Raw genomic sequence first — 14,626 nt, forward strand, 5'->3', positions numbered from 1 at the left:
AATTCAGGTTTACTTCGTTTCATAGTACTAGACATAAAATCTGGAAAATATCTTTCAACATTTCCTGTGAACCAATTAAGTTTTAGCTATGTTAAGTGCCAAATAAAGTAGTTTAGAGATAATTATTGGAGTATTTCAGTTAGGTAACCATCCTTCCCTGTTCCTGTGAGCACAGGACTCTCAGAGTTAAAGCAGAAAGTCCTGGACAAACATAACACAACTGAGTCACTCTAATTTACTTGTTATAAAGTTCTGGAAATGGATAATGGGATGAGTGTAAATACGCTCAGAAAATACACTAAATAAGCAAATAAAAAGTCAGGCTTTATCTTCCTACTTAATATAATCCCGTAGTTATGTGAAACTACCAAGGGTACACAGAAAATAATCTTCTGACTGCTAACATTTTAAAGAGTTAAGCACTTTAAAAAATGTTTAAGTGAATGGGAGAGTTAAAACTTGGGAAGAAAAAAAAAAAAATCGATGAAACAGGCCGGGTGCAGTGGCTCACGCCTGTAATCCCAGCACTTTGGGAGGCCAATGCGGGTGGATCACTTAAGGCCAACAGTTCGAAACCAGCCTGGCCAACATGGCAAAACCTCGTCTCTACTAAAAATACAAAGATTAGCCGGGTATGGTGGCGTGCACCTATAACTGTAATCCCAGCTACTTGGGAGGCTGAGGCATGAGAATCGCTTGAACCCAGGAGACAGAGGTTGCAGTAATCCAAGATTGTGCTACTGCACTCCAGCCTGGGCAACAAAGCAAGATTCTGACTTAAAATAAATAAATAAATAAAATAAATAAATAGATGGAACACTTATTGGTATTGCAAAAGGAACCCAAAATTAATTTGATGCTCTCTTTAGAAATTACCTCAGTCATTGGGAAGCTACCAATCAAGAAACCTTGAAATAAAAATCTTAGATTCTGTGACTTAGGAACTCTGGAAGATCCTTTAAATTTATAGCAATACACTCACTTTCACAGCATAGAGGAATTTATGATGTAAATGACAATCCAGGTTTGCAATTAAATCTTTTTCATATTAATCAAAATTGTGAAATAGGATACCTTGGAAGAGGCAAAACTACTCCGGGAATGCACTGACAATGTATTTAAATTACATTACCTTGTTATTTTGTGGAAGGCAGGTACATCTAACTTAACTGAAAACAAAAGCATTAAATCCCCTTTTGAATTTAAGAAAGATTAGTGCTACTAGAAACTCTAAGAAATGAAAGGGCAACTGGGAATATTGGAATTAAAACTAAGGAAAGTTATTAAATTATAAAATTAGAATTGGCAAGAATGATAAAGAGAAAGCTTTTATTTCATAGGTAAGGCTTCGTAGGTTGAATGATCCAAAGCAATGAGGCTATTTACACTGTGCGGTAAGAGTTCAAATCTTTTCCTAGCTGAAATTTCATATACTACAGACCAACCAGCAACTGACTGAATCCCTGCAGAAAACCCCTTTATCCTAATTTCCTTCCCTTTGCTTCAAATACCCACCACACAATGTTCTGATCTTCATTTGGTCTTTTGAATCTATTTCTCTATTGAAAATAGAGTCTTCATTCAACAGGAGGACGCTCTGGGGTTTTAGTTCAAATATCTCAATTGGGGAATGGCAGGAGGAGAAGGTTTGGTTGCTGTCTTCAACTACTTTTCAGGGCTTTCAAGCGGAAGAGGAATTTGAAATTCTGTATTATCTCCCAGAAGCAGAACAAAGACCATTTGTATAGAATTACAGGGAGTAAATTTCAGTTCATCTGTTAGAACTGCTTAACATTAAAATGGGTTTCCTTCATAGTTAAATTCCTTAAAGTGGAGATGGCCTTGGGAGAGGTAAGCTGCAGAGAGTGCATGTGCCAGTTAAAGATTACAGCAAACTTGTGAAGATTCCTTTTAATTCAATGATACTAATAATCCCAAACCAAATAAGGTGTTATAGTGAAGTTTAAGAGTTCTTGGTTTGATTTAAATTCACTTAGCTTTTGAGACATCTGCAAACAAGTTGTTCATCTTAATGCCAACTTCACATGAAAGACATCAACATGCTTACCAGAGAAGGTGAGAGAAGAGACTGAGGGAGCTGCTTACCTGCTTCCTGTAATAACTGAAAAATACAACTGGTGATTTTATTTGAGATTGCAGCTTTTCCTTCCAGGTGATTCTTTCTAGCTGCATTTCCTGCTGTAATCTGGTCCTTGGACTGTAGGAGGACTTTTCCTGGACTATCTAATAATTCATAGACTTCTTTTGTTTTACCCTCATACAATTTTTTACCAATGTTCAGTACTGTGGAAATAAAATGGAAATAGACCAAAATTCAGAAATTTCCTGAATGCTGAAGACTAAATCACCTAGAACAATTAATCTGTAAATATACAGTGATTAAATAATATTAATAAAAATTAAATAATCTGTATAAAACCATATACTCTACAATGTATTTCTCATATTATCACATTTGATTCACATGATTTTGTGAAGAATTTTAATTACATAAATAATTGTAGAAATTAGTAAAGCAGAAATCAAAAGGGTTGAGGGTCATGCAGTTAGGAAATATAAGAGGTAGATAAAATCCTAACTCTTCTTACATCAAATCCTGTGCTCTTTCCGCTATTAACCTGCCTCTCATGGCAGAACCGAACTAGAATTAAAATTAAGACCCACTTAAAGTAATGTAACTATACTAGTATTTTCACAGACACACTCACAGTATAGTATCTAAACTATCTTGCAGGAAAAAATATGCGATTTTTGTTGATATTTGCTTTTTTGTAGGCAAAATGGGAACATTCAGCCAGATGAGTTTCTTGATTTCAAGTTAATATTCATGGCATGCCATCCCATTGAAGTTAGCACATTTGGAAGCATCCCTCTCTATTTCTTAATCCTCTCCCTGCCCCCATTAATCCTTTCTCTTCACTAACAGTTGTAAGAAATTGTGAGGAAGTGAGCACAAACGAATCCAATTTTGATGCTGGTCACAAGACCTAAGAAGTACACAAAAGGATGATTTAGAGAAAGAGTAAAGATAATAGATGTTTAGGAACTTAAAATTTCGAAACAGAGAAATCAACCCTCATACTCCCACAACACTCTCAGTATCAATATTTTCCCAGTGTATCCATGTGCCAAGCGATGTACCAGTAAATAATAATTCCTGCTCTCAAGAGACCTGAGTCTGAGGGGAGCTGATATTAAATAAGACATCATAATAATAGAATGCAATAAATACAGACTATGGGACTAGTCTAGACATTAGAAAAGGAAGTCTACAAGAAAGTGACAGTTAGGTTGAAATCTGAAGAATGATCAAAATTTAGCAAAAGGAAAGAAAGGGGTAGGTAGTGTTGATGAATAAATACAAGGTGGTCAAAGTGGATTGCAGAACTTCAGTCTGGTTGGAGCTGGAGCTCTGGGTATATGTACATTGCTGTTGGGCAGGGGAAGGGGTGGGGGCTGCAGCTAAGTTGTACAAAAGAATGGCAGGAGACAAGACTTAAGAGTTGGACAGGGGCCACGTCACCAGCTAGTGAAGGTAACCATTAAACAAAGTAGTTGTAATTTAGTTAACAGTTGCCACTGTAGGGCACCTAATCTAGAGGATGAATCCCTACCCTCCCCAATGTAATGTCTAGACTCATTAACATAGTCTAAAAGTCCCTTTAAGATACAGCCCTGGCTTAGTGCTCCAAACTCTTATTTGTCTATTTCCTATCTAGAACTCCAACATCTTTAATTCTTATACAACCTTCCCCTAGCTTCTGACAATCTCTTCTTTCCTAGGCCTGGAAAACTTCCCTTCCATTTTGCTACACATCTTTCTTGTTTCACAAGCCGTGCTGATTGAGTTTAGACTTTAACCCAAGAAGAGCTATAAGGCTTTTAAGTGCTAAAGCAAAACGGTATTTGGAAAGATCATTATGGCTTCTGTATGGAAAATGAAGGGAGGAAGGGGTGAGTGAACAAAAACTAGAGCTTGGAAGACCAGTTAGGATGCTGTTGCAGTAACTTGAACAAGAAACGTCTGGCCAGGTGCAGGGACTCACATCTGTAATCTCAGCACTTTAGGAAGCCGAGGAGGGCAGATTGCTTTAGCTCAGGAGTTCAAGACCAGCCTGGGCAACATGGCAAAACCCCATCTCTACCAAAAAAACAAAAATTAGCCCAGCATGGTGGTGCATGCCTGTAGTCTCAGCTACTTGGGGAGGTCGAGGCTGCAGTGGGCCAAGATTTGCACTATTTCACTCAAGCCTGGGTGATAGAGTGAGACCCTGTCTCAATAAAAAAAAAAAGGAAAAGAAAAAGAAATGTCTTGGTCTAGGGAAAGAGTAGTGGGGAAAGATGTAAGATATTTAAGATAGTAGCTTTGAGAATTCATCATGGAGGATAAAAGAGAGGGAAGAGTAAAGAACAGTGGGCTGGGAACAGTGGCTCATGCCTGTAATCCCAGCACTTTGGGAGGCCGAGGCGGGCGGATCACTTGAGGTTAGGAGTTCAAGACCAGGCTGACCAACATGGTAAAACCCTGTCTCTACTAAAATTACAAAAATTAGCCGGATGTGTTGGTGCACACCTGTAATCCTTGCCACTCAGGAGGCTGAGGCAGGAAAATTGCTTGAACCTGAAAGGCAGAGGTTGCAGTGAGCTTGAGATGGTGCCACTGCACTCCAGCCTGGGCAAGAGAGGGAGACTCCGTCTCAAGAAAAAACAAAAACAAAAAAAAACAGTGCCCAGATCAGATAAAGAAATTAACATTTATATATATTAATATGCAGTAAGCCCGGGCAAAGTTTGTATCTAATGCCCCTCCCCTTAATTTAGTTGAATCTGTACTACTTAGCCATTAAATAGGGAAGGAATTTCAATTAATGGGTAGAAACAACATAAGAAACAACCATAGGTGACATACACTACAAGTGCCAAAATGGTTGCTATAAATTTATAGATGAATTCTGGAAAGATTGATGAGGACTGAAAATGATTCACGGAATTGAAATTGAAGAGTCTGGGAAAGCACAGAATTTACACAAAGGATAAGAAAATTCTAGGATTCTGCTGTCCAATAAGGCAGCCACTAGAAATGTGGCTATTACAAGTTGAAATGTCATTTGTTAAAATATATACTGCATTCGATATAAAAAATTGTAAAATATCTAAACAATTTTTCATCTTGACTCCATGTTGAAATGTATTTTGTGTATACAGGGTTAAATAAAATATATTAAAAAGGGCTCACGCCTGTAATCCCAGCACTTTGGGAGGCCGAGACAGGCAGATCACTTGAGGTCAGGAGTTTGAGACCAGCTTGGCCAACATGGCAAAACCCTGACTCTACTAAAAAATACAAAAAAAAATTAGCCGGGTGTGGTGGAGCATGCCTGTAATCCCAGCTACTTGGGAGGCTGAGGCAGGAGAATCACTTGAACCTGGGAAGTGGAGGGTGCAGTGAGCTGAGATCTTGCCACTGCACTCCAGCCTGGACCACACAGAGCGAGACTCCATCTCAAAAACAAAAACAAGGCAAAACAAAAAAAAAAAAACCTTTTATATATATATATATAAACACATTGCACCAGTTTTTTTATTATTTTAGTTTTTAAAATGTGGCTCATAGAAGACAAATTTACATTATATTTCCATTAACCAGCAATGTTCTGGGAAAAACAATATAAATAAAATGTGTATAAGGAAAAACAAACTTTGGTGAATTAACCTGACTGGAACATAGCTAAGGATTCACAGGAAAGAAAAATCAAAGTTAGGGCTGAAGAGGTAGAAAGGATAGCAGTATTCAGGATTTGAATGAAAACGGATTTCAGACTGGACAGACTGGATTTAACATCTCTAGAGATGCCATTGAAACACTTTTGCCTTTTAGAGACCATAAAAGTGACATTTAAGAAAAATCAACCTGCCAACGGTGCACAAATGTAAAGAAGTGGAAGACCAAAGATTTTAGAGATTTGCCATTTTAGAGGTACAGGTACCATGATTGCAAGAAAAATTCTGGTCCTTGCCTTGATTCTAGGGAGTCGATATTCAATATCATCTGAATCTTTTTTGCTGAGTCTACAGCTTTTTGCTTTTTTTTTTTTTTTTGAGACAGTCTCTCTGTCACCAGGCTGGAGTGCAGTGGCGCGATCCCGGCTCACTGCAATCTCTGACTCCCCGGTTCAAGTGATTCTCCTGCCTCAGGCTCCCGAGTAGCTAGGATTACAAGCATAAGCCACCACCACGTCCAGCAAATTTTTGCATTTTTAGTAGAGCCAGGGTTTCACCATGTTGGCCAGGATGATCTCGATCTCCTGACCTCGTGATCCGCCCTCCTCGGCCTCCCAAAGTGCTGGAGATTACAGGCGTGAGCCACAGCGCCCGGCCTGCGTCTACAGCTTTTTAAAATCTAAATTCAGTTACTTTCTATGTGGAAAAGAATGTACCCAGCAGCCACAAAAGCAATTTGGCTCACTATACATATAGCAACTGGGTGTGTGGAACAAACCAACGTTTGTTTTTTTCCAGCATAAATAGCAAGAACAATCTTTCCTGATAGTGCAACTTTTTTGCCTAAAGGTTTTGGAGTCCTTCAAAGCCATCATGACATCAGAGACTACTGGAACACACGAACACACACACACGAACACACACACACACACACACCATCACGGCATCAAAGACTACTTAAAAACACCCCTCCTCCCCAGCCATCATGGAATCTGACTACTTCAACACGCGCCCGCACACATACACACCCATGACATCAAAGACTACTTAAACACGCACACGCACGTACACACACCCCCCCAAGCTATCGTGGCATCAAAGACTACTTCAACATGCGTGCATGCACACACACACACACACAAACACCATGGCATCAAAGACTACTTACACACACACACCCCCTAGACAGGTTTTTTTCTTTTTTTTTTTTTTGAGACGGAGTCTCGCTTTGTCGCCCAGGCTGGGGTGCAGTGGCGCGATCTCCGCTCACTGCAACCTCCGCCTCCGGGTTCAAGCGATTCTCCTACCTCAGCCTCCTGAGTAGCTGGGATTACAGGCGCGCGCCACCACGTCCGGCTAATTTTTTGTATTTTTAGTAAGAGACGGGGTTTCGCCATGTTGGCCAGGCTGGTCTCGTACTACTGACCTCAGGTGATCCGCCCGCCTTGGCCTCCCAAAGTGCTGGGATTACAGGCGTGAGCCACCAGGCCCGGTCTCTACATAGGTTTTTCAAAAGTCTCAATTATTAACCTTCTTAGAAAGGTCATTAACCTCTCCCCCCCTCCATGTTGTGGCTCGCGCTCTCTCTCTCTCTCTCTCTCTCCCCCTCCCTCTCTCCCCTCTCTCTCTCGCTCTCTCCCTCTCTCCTCTCTCTCTCGCTCTCTCCCCTCTCTCTCGCTCTCTCCCCTCTCTCTCGCTCTCTCCCCTCTCTCCCCTCTCTCTCACTCTCTCTCCTTTCCTTCTTTCTTTCCAGAATCTTGAAATAAGAATAAAAAAAAAAAAAAAAAAGAAAGGTCATTAACCTAACGGGCAAAGCAAGACTCAGGTTTTGACGAATCAAGACTGCTTTGCTTGTATTCTGCAATAGCTATTGATTATAAATAATACTTCCAGGCACCTTTCCACCCCTTGGCCGTTTCTCGTTCTCCTCTACTTTGCTCCTTCTCCCCATCCCGGAGGCAGTAAAGTTCGGGGAGGCCCGGGAGCGCCTGGGCCACGTGTGCGCCCGCGCGGCTGCCTGGAGGCGCGGCTGCAGGGAGGCCGGACAGAGTTTCGCGGCCCGCACGTGGCCGCGAGCTCACGGCCTGGGGGTCAGGGAGACCGCGAAGGGCCCGGATCCCTGTTACTCACCCTCAGCTGTCGCCATTATCCTGAGTGGGCTGAGGGCTGCGACCGCGCCGGGAAGCGAGGCAGAACTCTAGAAAAGAGGGGTGGTTAGAGAGCTTCGCTGGGCGGGGAAGGAGGCGCGGCCCACAGACACGCCCCCTGGCGGGGCCGCGCGACCCTGCGCCACTCTTTTCGAGCTCCGCTACAGCGGCGGAACCCGGAGGGGTATAGGCGGAGACTGAAACGTGAACCTCGGAGGAAACAACGCCCCGCTGGCTTCCCGCCGCGCAGGCGCAGCGACGCGACCCCGCCTCCGGGCCGCCCCGCGGTGGCGCAGTGCCCCGACAGGCGAAAAGTGGCGCGCACTGGCGGCCCCTCCCCACTCTGCGGAAGCTCGCATACCCCGGCCCTTTCTCGGCTGTGGGAGCGGCTCAGAGGTTGGAGCGTACCAAGTCTTGACGGCCTGGGGGAAGCATGCGGGGAAGGGCATATGAAGGCTAAATGCTCTGAAAGAGAAATGACGTTAAAGTCCGTTACTCCCATTACGCTAGTGTTGGGTGCTGGAAAATAACGGAGATTTCCACGTGCAGCAAATACAGCTTTACAGGCAGCTCTTAGGGGAAGGCTAGCTCCACCCTACAGCATCCGTGACCCCGCCCCTCGGCTGCGGGACCGCCCCTCCGCCCTCACTCGTTGGTGGGCTCGGAGGGGGCGGAGCAGGGCTGAGCTAGCCACGCCACCTAGGGACAGCGCGCGCCGCCGCAGTAGCTGGGGCCACCCTCGGGAAAGAAGCGCCTGTCGCGAGCGCGAGCTTCTGAGCTCGACGGGTCGAGCTGGCAGCTGGTTGGTGCTTACACCTTGGCCGCAGCGGCAGGTCCCTCCACGTGCTTTCGGCGGCGACATGGAGCTGGAGGAGTTGGGGATCCGAGAGGAATGTGGCGTGTTCGGGTGCATCGCCTCGGGAGAGTGGCCCACGCAGCTGGATGTGCCGCATGTGATCACTCTGGGACTCGTGGGGCTGCAGCACCGGTGAGCAACAGGGTGGGGGTGGCGGGGGCGTGCGTCTCCATCTCTCGGAACCGCTTCCCGCAGTCGGCGTTCTCATGAGCGCTGGAGGGCTGGGAGGACCGACCTCTCCGACCTGAACCGGTACCTGCCTGTGGCGTCGACCGGGTTGCCTAGGCGTGCACGAGGGGCACCTCGCTTCCATGAACTTTAGCCTGTCCTGCCCACCCTCCCAGCCACTTATGCCTTTTAGGGGCTCCCTCCCTCCCCGCCCCCCGGTCTGTGCACCCATCCAGAGGCTGGCCAGCTTGTAAAGCGCCGGTTTGCTTGGTCTGGCTGGGTCAGGGCTCCTCGCCGACTGCATGCGGGTTCTAGTCTCCCCGAGCCTTGGCTGCTCCTGTAATAGGCTAGTGTGGCGTGGCGGCCAATCCAGCTCCTTCAACACCTAAAGGTTTTCGCGCGGGGCCTCCAACCATCACAAGCTTTTGTTTGCAGGGGCAGAGCTATTGAGCAGATTATGGGTTTGAAAGTAGTTATCGCTATGGGAACTTGAGGATCCTGGACTTCAGACCCAGGGAAAGATGACTAGTTGATGTTGAGAATGACTACTGGTAGTAGATCTCATATAAATTAAGTGAAAATTAGCCAACCACAGGGAATAGTGCATCTGGAAAATATTCATTGGTACACGTCTTGCCTAATGAATGAAAACGTTGGTAATAATATGACAAAAATTAACTCCCTTCTTCAAAAGGGGGACAGGGGAGTAGTGTCTCTATGCAAAGATCCATACACTTGATTTTGAAAAATTGGGAGATCTCTTCGAGTTAAAAAAAAAAATTACTTTGCTTCGGTGATCTTTCCTTTTCTTACTACCTAACTGGAAGTTGATATAAATTATTACACTAGGATAAGAAAAACAAACCTGGGTTTGATATTCTTACCGAAAGTATTACAGTTTCCATAAGGCAATACAGTAGTAACAACTTAAACTACAGTTAAGGAACTTGGCAATAACACGTAACAGCAAAATGGGTGCAACTTATAAACGCATTCCAAATGATTAGCTTTCCCTCCACCAAACTTAAATTAGGAGTACTTTTTGCTGTTTTCATTGTCCCAAATACTTGAATTTCAGTTTCACATTTTGTGTATTCCTTGTTTACTAAAGAGCTGAGAATGTGGGAAGCATCAAAAAGAATATTTTTAACTTGCGTAGCTCCAATCTTGGATAATTGTGGGTTGACCATAATAGATTTCTTGTTTTTTTAAAAAAAATTTATTGAGAAAATTAGTTATGTAATCCAAGGAGAAAGTAAACTCTTGATTATGTGGTAGTTGTGAGCAACATTAGTTTGTAACATTCTTAGAAGTTATGGCCAGGCGCGGTGGCTCACGCCTGTAATCCCAGCACTTTGGGAGGCCGAGGCGGGCAGATCACGAGGTCAAGAGATCGAGACCATCCTGGCCAACATGGTGAAACCCCATCTCTACTAAAAATACAAAAATTAGCTGGGCGTGGTGATGCGCACCTGTAGTCCTAGCTACTCCGGAGGCTGAGGCAGGAGAATCGCTTGAACTCGGGAGGCTTAAGTTCCGGAGAGCAGAGATCATGCCACTGCACTCCAGCCTGGGCGACAGAGCCGTCACAAAAAAAAAAAAAAAGTTGTTATTTTGGATACTCTTGTCATGGGGGTGGGAGAGAATCTAGAGGTCTTCAGGGTTGCCTGGTGGTCTGTAGAAAATATATATGAACTGTACTTCACTATATTTACTTTTTTTGCCGAAGTTATTCAAGAAATTTTCATCCCCCTTTCTCCTTCCCTTTAAATGTGTGCCTGAAGAAAAGAGGCTTTTTTTTTTTTTTTTTTAACTTACATATTAGCACTGGTTGGAGTTTTAGTACCCAATTTAGGAAAATACTTGGTATTCATGGTTATAGTTTTTTTTTTCTTTTTTTTTTTTAATGAATACAATTTGATTCCTGGTCACATATATCTGTTTTCTATAGTTGCTTTTCTGTGAAAGAATTATTAAGATTAAATAATACCAGATAAGGGCAATAATGATGTGATTATGTGGTTTTGAGGAACGAATGTGTTACTGAAAAACAATTTAAAATTTCTCTTGTGTAGGCATAGAATCATTAAGGTGCGCAGAGAGAGCTGGGTTCTCACCCATATTCAATTCAAAATTTTACATGAGCTAAAGTGCTCATCCTTTGGGAGGACTGATTCTGATTGGAAGAACAATGACACTCCCTTATGTCTTGGAAATACAATTATCTGCTGCTCTAAACTGATAGATAAGGGCCAGAATAAAACTAAGAACTTTTTTTTTTAGTTTAGTTTTATATACATATCTTGTACTCTGAGAAGTGGTGGTCTGTTGCAGAAAGCTCTGTTTTCACTTTCTCACCCTCATTCACTCACTGGTTAGTTTTAAAACAACTGCAAAAAGGTTTGTGTTTTTTTTCCTTTTTGATGAAGGAATTTATTTCTTAGACATTATCTTCTTGTTTTTTTTTTTCTTTTTTTTTGACACAGAGTCTCGCTGTCTCCCAGGCTGGAGTTCAGTGGTGCAATCTCTACTCACTGCAAGCTCCGCCTCCCGGGTTCACGCCATTCTCCTGCCTCAGCCTCCTGAGTAGCTGGGACTACAGGCGCCCGGGCTAATTTTTTGTATTTTTAGTAGAAACGGGGTTTCACCATGTTAGCCAGGATGGTCTCGATCTCCTGACCTCGTGATCTGCCCACTTTGGCCTCCCTTTTTTTTTTTTGAGACAGGGTCTCACTCTGTCACCTAGGCTGGAGTGCAGTGGTATGATCTGGGCTCATTGCAACCTCCGTTTCCCAAGTTCAAGCGATTCTCGTGCCTCAGCCACCCGAGTAGCTGAGATTACAGGCGTCCACCACCACGCTCAGCTAATTTTTGTATTTTTAGCAGAGACAGGGTTTCACCATGTTGACCAGGCTGGTCTCGAACTCTTGGCCTCAAGTGATCCACCCGCCTCGGTCTCCCAAAGTGCTGAGATTACAGGCAGGAGCCACCATGCCTGGACAACCTTATCTTTAAGAAGATGGAATCTAGAAGGTGAGATTTCTGTCACTTTTGCTTTGTATTTGGTTCAGTTTTTTGTCTTGGGTATAATCTAATCTGAAACATTTAGTCCTGGGGTTAACAGAATACCTGGAAGGTATATTAGCCATTTCGTATAAAAATAAATAGAGTATCAATTAGTTAAGCCAGTCATGCACTGGATATTTAACCCAGATGGGTTCATCCAGATGTACTCCCCGTTTTTAGTAGTTCTGTCTATCTTCAGATTTATTCCGTAGCTCTGCTTTCTGTAGGGGAATTTTCACATGTCCTCTTAGCTGTAAACTGTGCATGCATGTATGTGGGTATGTTCATGCCTGATTTATATAATCACCAAATGCTGTTTTGGTCCTGAAAACATCATTTCAGTAGTTTGCAGAGTTCTGAACAAACCAGACACCCCTTCTTAGAATAAACATTTTCATCTTTAAAACGCAGTCACATTTTATGGAGACTAGAATGGCCTGGACATATTTGAAGATTCTATAAAAGGAATTAGTAAATGTCTGTAGATTTATGCCATGAATCAGCTAGTTAGCCTTTCCTTGATTAGTTAGGAGATAACCATGCCCTTCCATTCAGTGAATTATCACTTCTGCTGGTTAGGAATTGAACCTTACAATGACAAACATTTTCATACTTCTTCTAAAAATTTGTAAGATTTACCTGATGAAGTTGGGTTTCCTGTCTGCAGAAACATTCTGTAGAATCTTTTGGTTCTGTTATTATGCTTTGAGGAAACTGATTTGTAATGATCTCAGGAGCACTTTTCTTAAGAGATTTAGACACTGGTTCTGCAAACAGAGTACAGAACATTACCACTAGAAAGGCACTTGTGAGAATGAGAGATGCACTAAGTCAAACTTATATGGATCTAGTTCCCAGTTAATCTTCATTTAGTTTTGTAGAGAACACAGGATTTGATTGTCAGAGAACTTACTTTGGGCTGCCAAATTAAGGCAGGGAATATCTTAATTTTGATTTTCATATTTGACTGAAAATGACCAAATATGTAACATTCCTATAGTGTTTAACTTTTATACTCCTTTAATCTATAACCTTTATCTAAGTCAAGTAAATTTTGGTTTGAGGGAGTGACTTATTTTAAGTGTCCTTGCAAATTGTTCCAGTCTTTGATTTTAGTTATTTTATAATTCAGTGATTCTTGCTTTAAAATAAGTGTTTTCATTTCTTCCATTTATAACTATTTTTTTAGAACTTAGCTTTTTGCATTAGTCTGAAGCAGAATTTACCTGCCCTCAAAAGTCTCCAAGTACCACTGCTTGGTCATTCTGGTCAATATTGGGAAGAGCTCCTTAACATACAAACTGAAATCTAGCCCCAGGTTTTCCAGTAACATCAGTTTAATCTTGGGCAAGTCTCCTAACTTCTGGGTCTGTTTCCTCATCTGTTGGCCCAGACTTATATATTGTAAGGTCTAATGCTCAAATTCAGTGGGTTCGGAATGATACTGTTGTGTGGTTAACCCTTAGTAGCTTAACCTGAAAGGAGAAACTGCTAAGGGTTAACTGCACAAGAGTTTTATCTGACTTGCATTTATATCCAGACGTGGAAAAATACACTTTTCAGTTCACTTGAGATAAAAGGTTATAAGGGGAAGAGGAATTCTTGCTATTTGCTAATACTTTATTCAAAATTTTTTGTTGAGCAGGAGCTCAACAAATAGGAATAATGTACATCTAAGTACATTACTAAGGCACTGTAGTAGACACTGGGAATACTTTACCATACAGGGCAGATGTGGTCCCTGCCCTCGCAGAGACCTTATTGGTTCAGGAGCATAGACTTCTCTATGCCTCAGTTTCCTCATCTGTAAATTGGGTATAATGATAGCACCTACCTTATAGGATTGTGATTGGGACTAAATATGTTAATATATGTAAAGTGCTTAGAACAGTGCTTGGATATATGCATGCTCTATGACCCTGCCTTCCACTTCTGGATAGTATATACTCAACAGAAATGCATACATATGTCCATTGAAAGACATGCAATTTTTCATAAAAGCCCCAATCTGGAAACAGCTGAAATGTCCAACGGTGAAATAGATTTGAAAAAGTAATGGGATATACATTTATTTATTTATTAAATATGAGATGGGGGGTTTCACTATGTTGCCCAGACTGGTCTTGAACTCCTGAGTTCAAGTGATCCTCCTGCCTTGGCCTCCCAGAGTGCTGGAATTATAGACCTGAGCCACTGCACCTGGCTGGGATGTATATTTTTACAATGGACTATTCTACAGCAATAAAAAATAACAGACTACTGTTGTGAGTAAAGTCATGGGTGAATCTCATAAACAATGTTGAATGAAAGAAAAGTACATATAGTATGAATCCCAAACTAATCTGTGGTGATAGAAGTGAGAATAGTGATAATGTTTATGGGGGCTGGAGGATGATTAATGACTGGGAGGCTTTCAGGGTGCTAGTAAGTTTTATGTCCTGAATGGCATGTCTACTTTGTAAAATTTTGTTTTACTCTTCAATTTTTTGTGTTAACTAAAAAACAATCTCATAAATTATAAATCTATAAGACATTAAAGCTGGATTATTTTAGAGATCCAGAGAGATGCAGTGATTTGCTCTGTGTTGAGGAATTAGGGTCAAAGAGAGACTGGAACTCAGGTTTTCTTATTAGTCTCGTGTGCATT

At 42.2% G+C, this 14,626-nt stretch overlaps 2 protein-coding genes across 7 annotated transcripts in view; one reads left to right on the forward strand and one right to left on the reverse strand.

Moving 5' to 3' along the window:
* Positions 1 to 14,626, forward strand: part of PPAT (phosphoribosyl pyrophosphate amidotransferase) — a 74,682-nt gene that overhangs the window by 23,936 nt on the left and 36,120 nt on the right. Inside the window, exon 1 of one of the 4 annotated variants that reach the window (XM_055294632.2) lies at positions 8,143 to 8,877. The exons of 2 other annotated variants lie outside the window; for them this stretch is intronic. In XM_055294632.2, the coding sequence (XP_055150607.1) occupies positions 8,750 to 8,877 (128 nt within the window). In that variant the 5' untranslated portion in view covers positions 8,143 to 8,749. Of the gene's footprint in view, positions 1 to 8,142; positions 8,878 to 14,626 lie in introns of those variants that run through there. One more of the 4 variants, XR_010113872.1, reaches the window with a different exon arrangement.
* PAICS (phosphoribosylaminoimidazole carboxylase and phosphoribosylaminoimidazolesuccinocarboxamide synthase) overlaps positions 1 to 14,626 on the reverse strand; it is a 49,665-nt gene that overhangs the window by 15,986 nt on the left and 19,053 nt on the right. For all 3 annotated transcript variants that reach the window (XM_055294628.2, XM_063610445.1, XM_063610444.1), the window contains 3 exons: positions 12,619 to 12,746; positions 7,873 to 7,939; positions 2,107 to 2,304 (listed from right to left, as the gene is read on the reverse strand). In XM_055294628.2, the coding sequence (XP_055150603.2) occupies positions 2,107 to 2,304; positions 7,873 to 7,939; positions 12,619 to 12,746 (393 nt within the window). The remainder of the gene's footprint in view (positions 1 to 2,106; positions 2,305 to 7,872; positions 7,940 to 12,618; positions 12,747 to 14,626) is intronic.

The sequence above is a fragment of the Symphalangus syndactylus genome, chromosome 10, assembly GCF_028878055.3.
Source record: "Symphalangus syndactylus isolate Jambi chromosome 10, NHGRI_mSymSyn1-v2.1_pri, whole genome shotgun sequence".
Classification (NCBI taxonomy): domain Eukaryota; kingdom Metazoa; phylum Chordata; class Mammalia; order Primates; family Hylobatidae; genus Symphalangus; species Symphalangus syndactylus.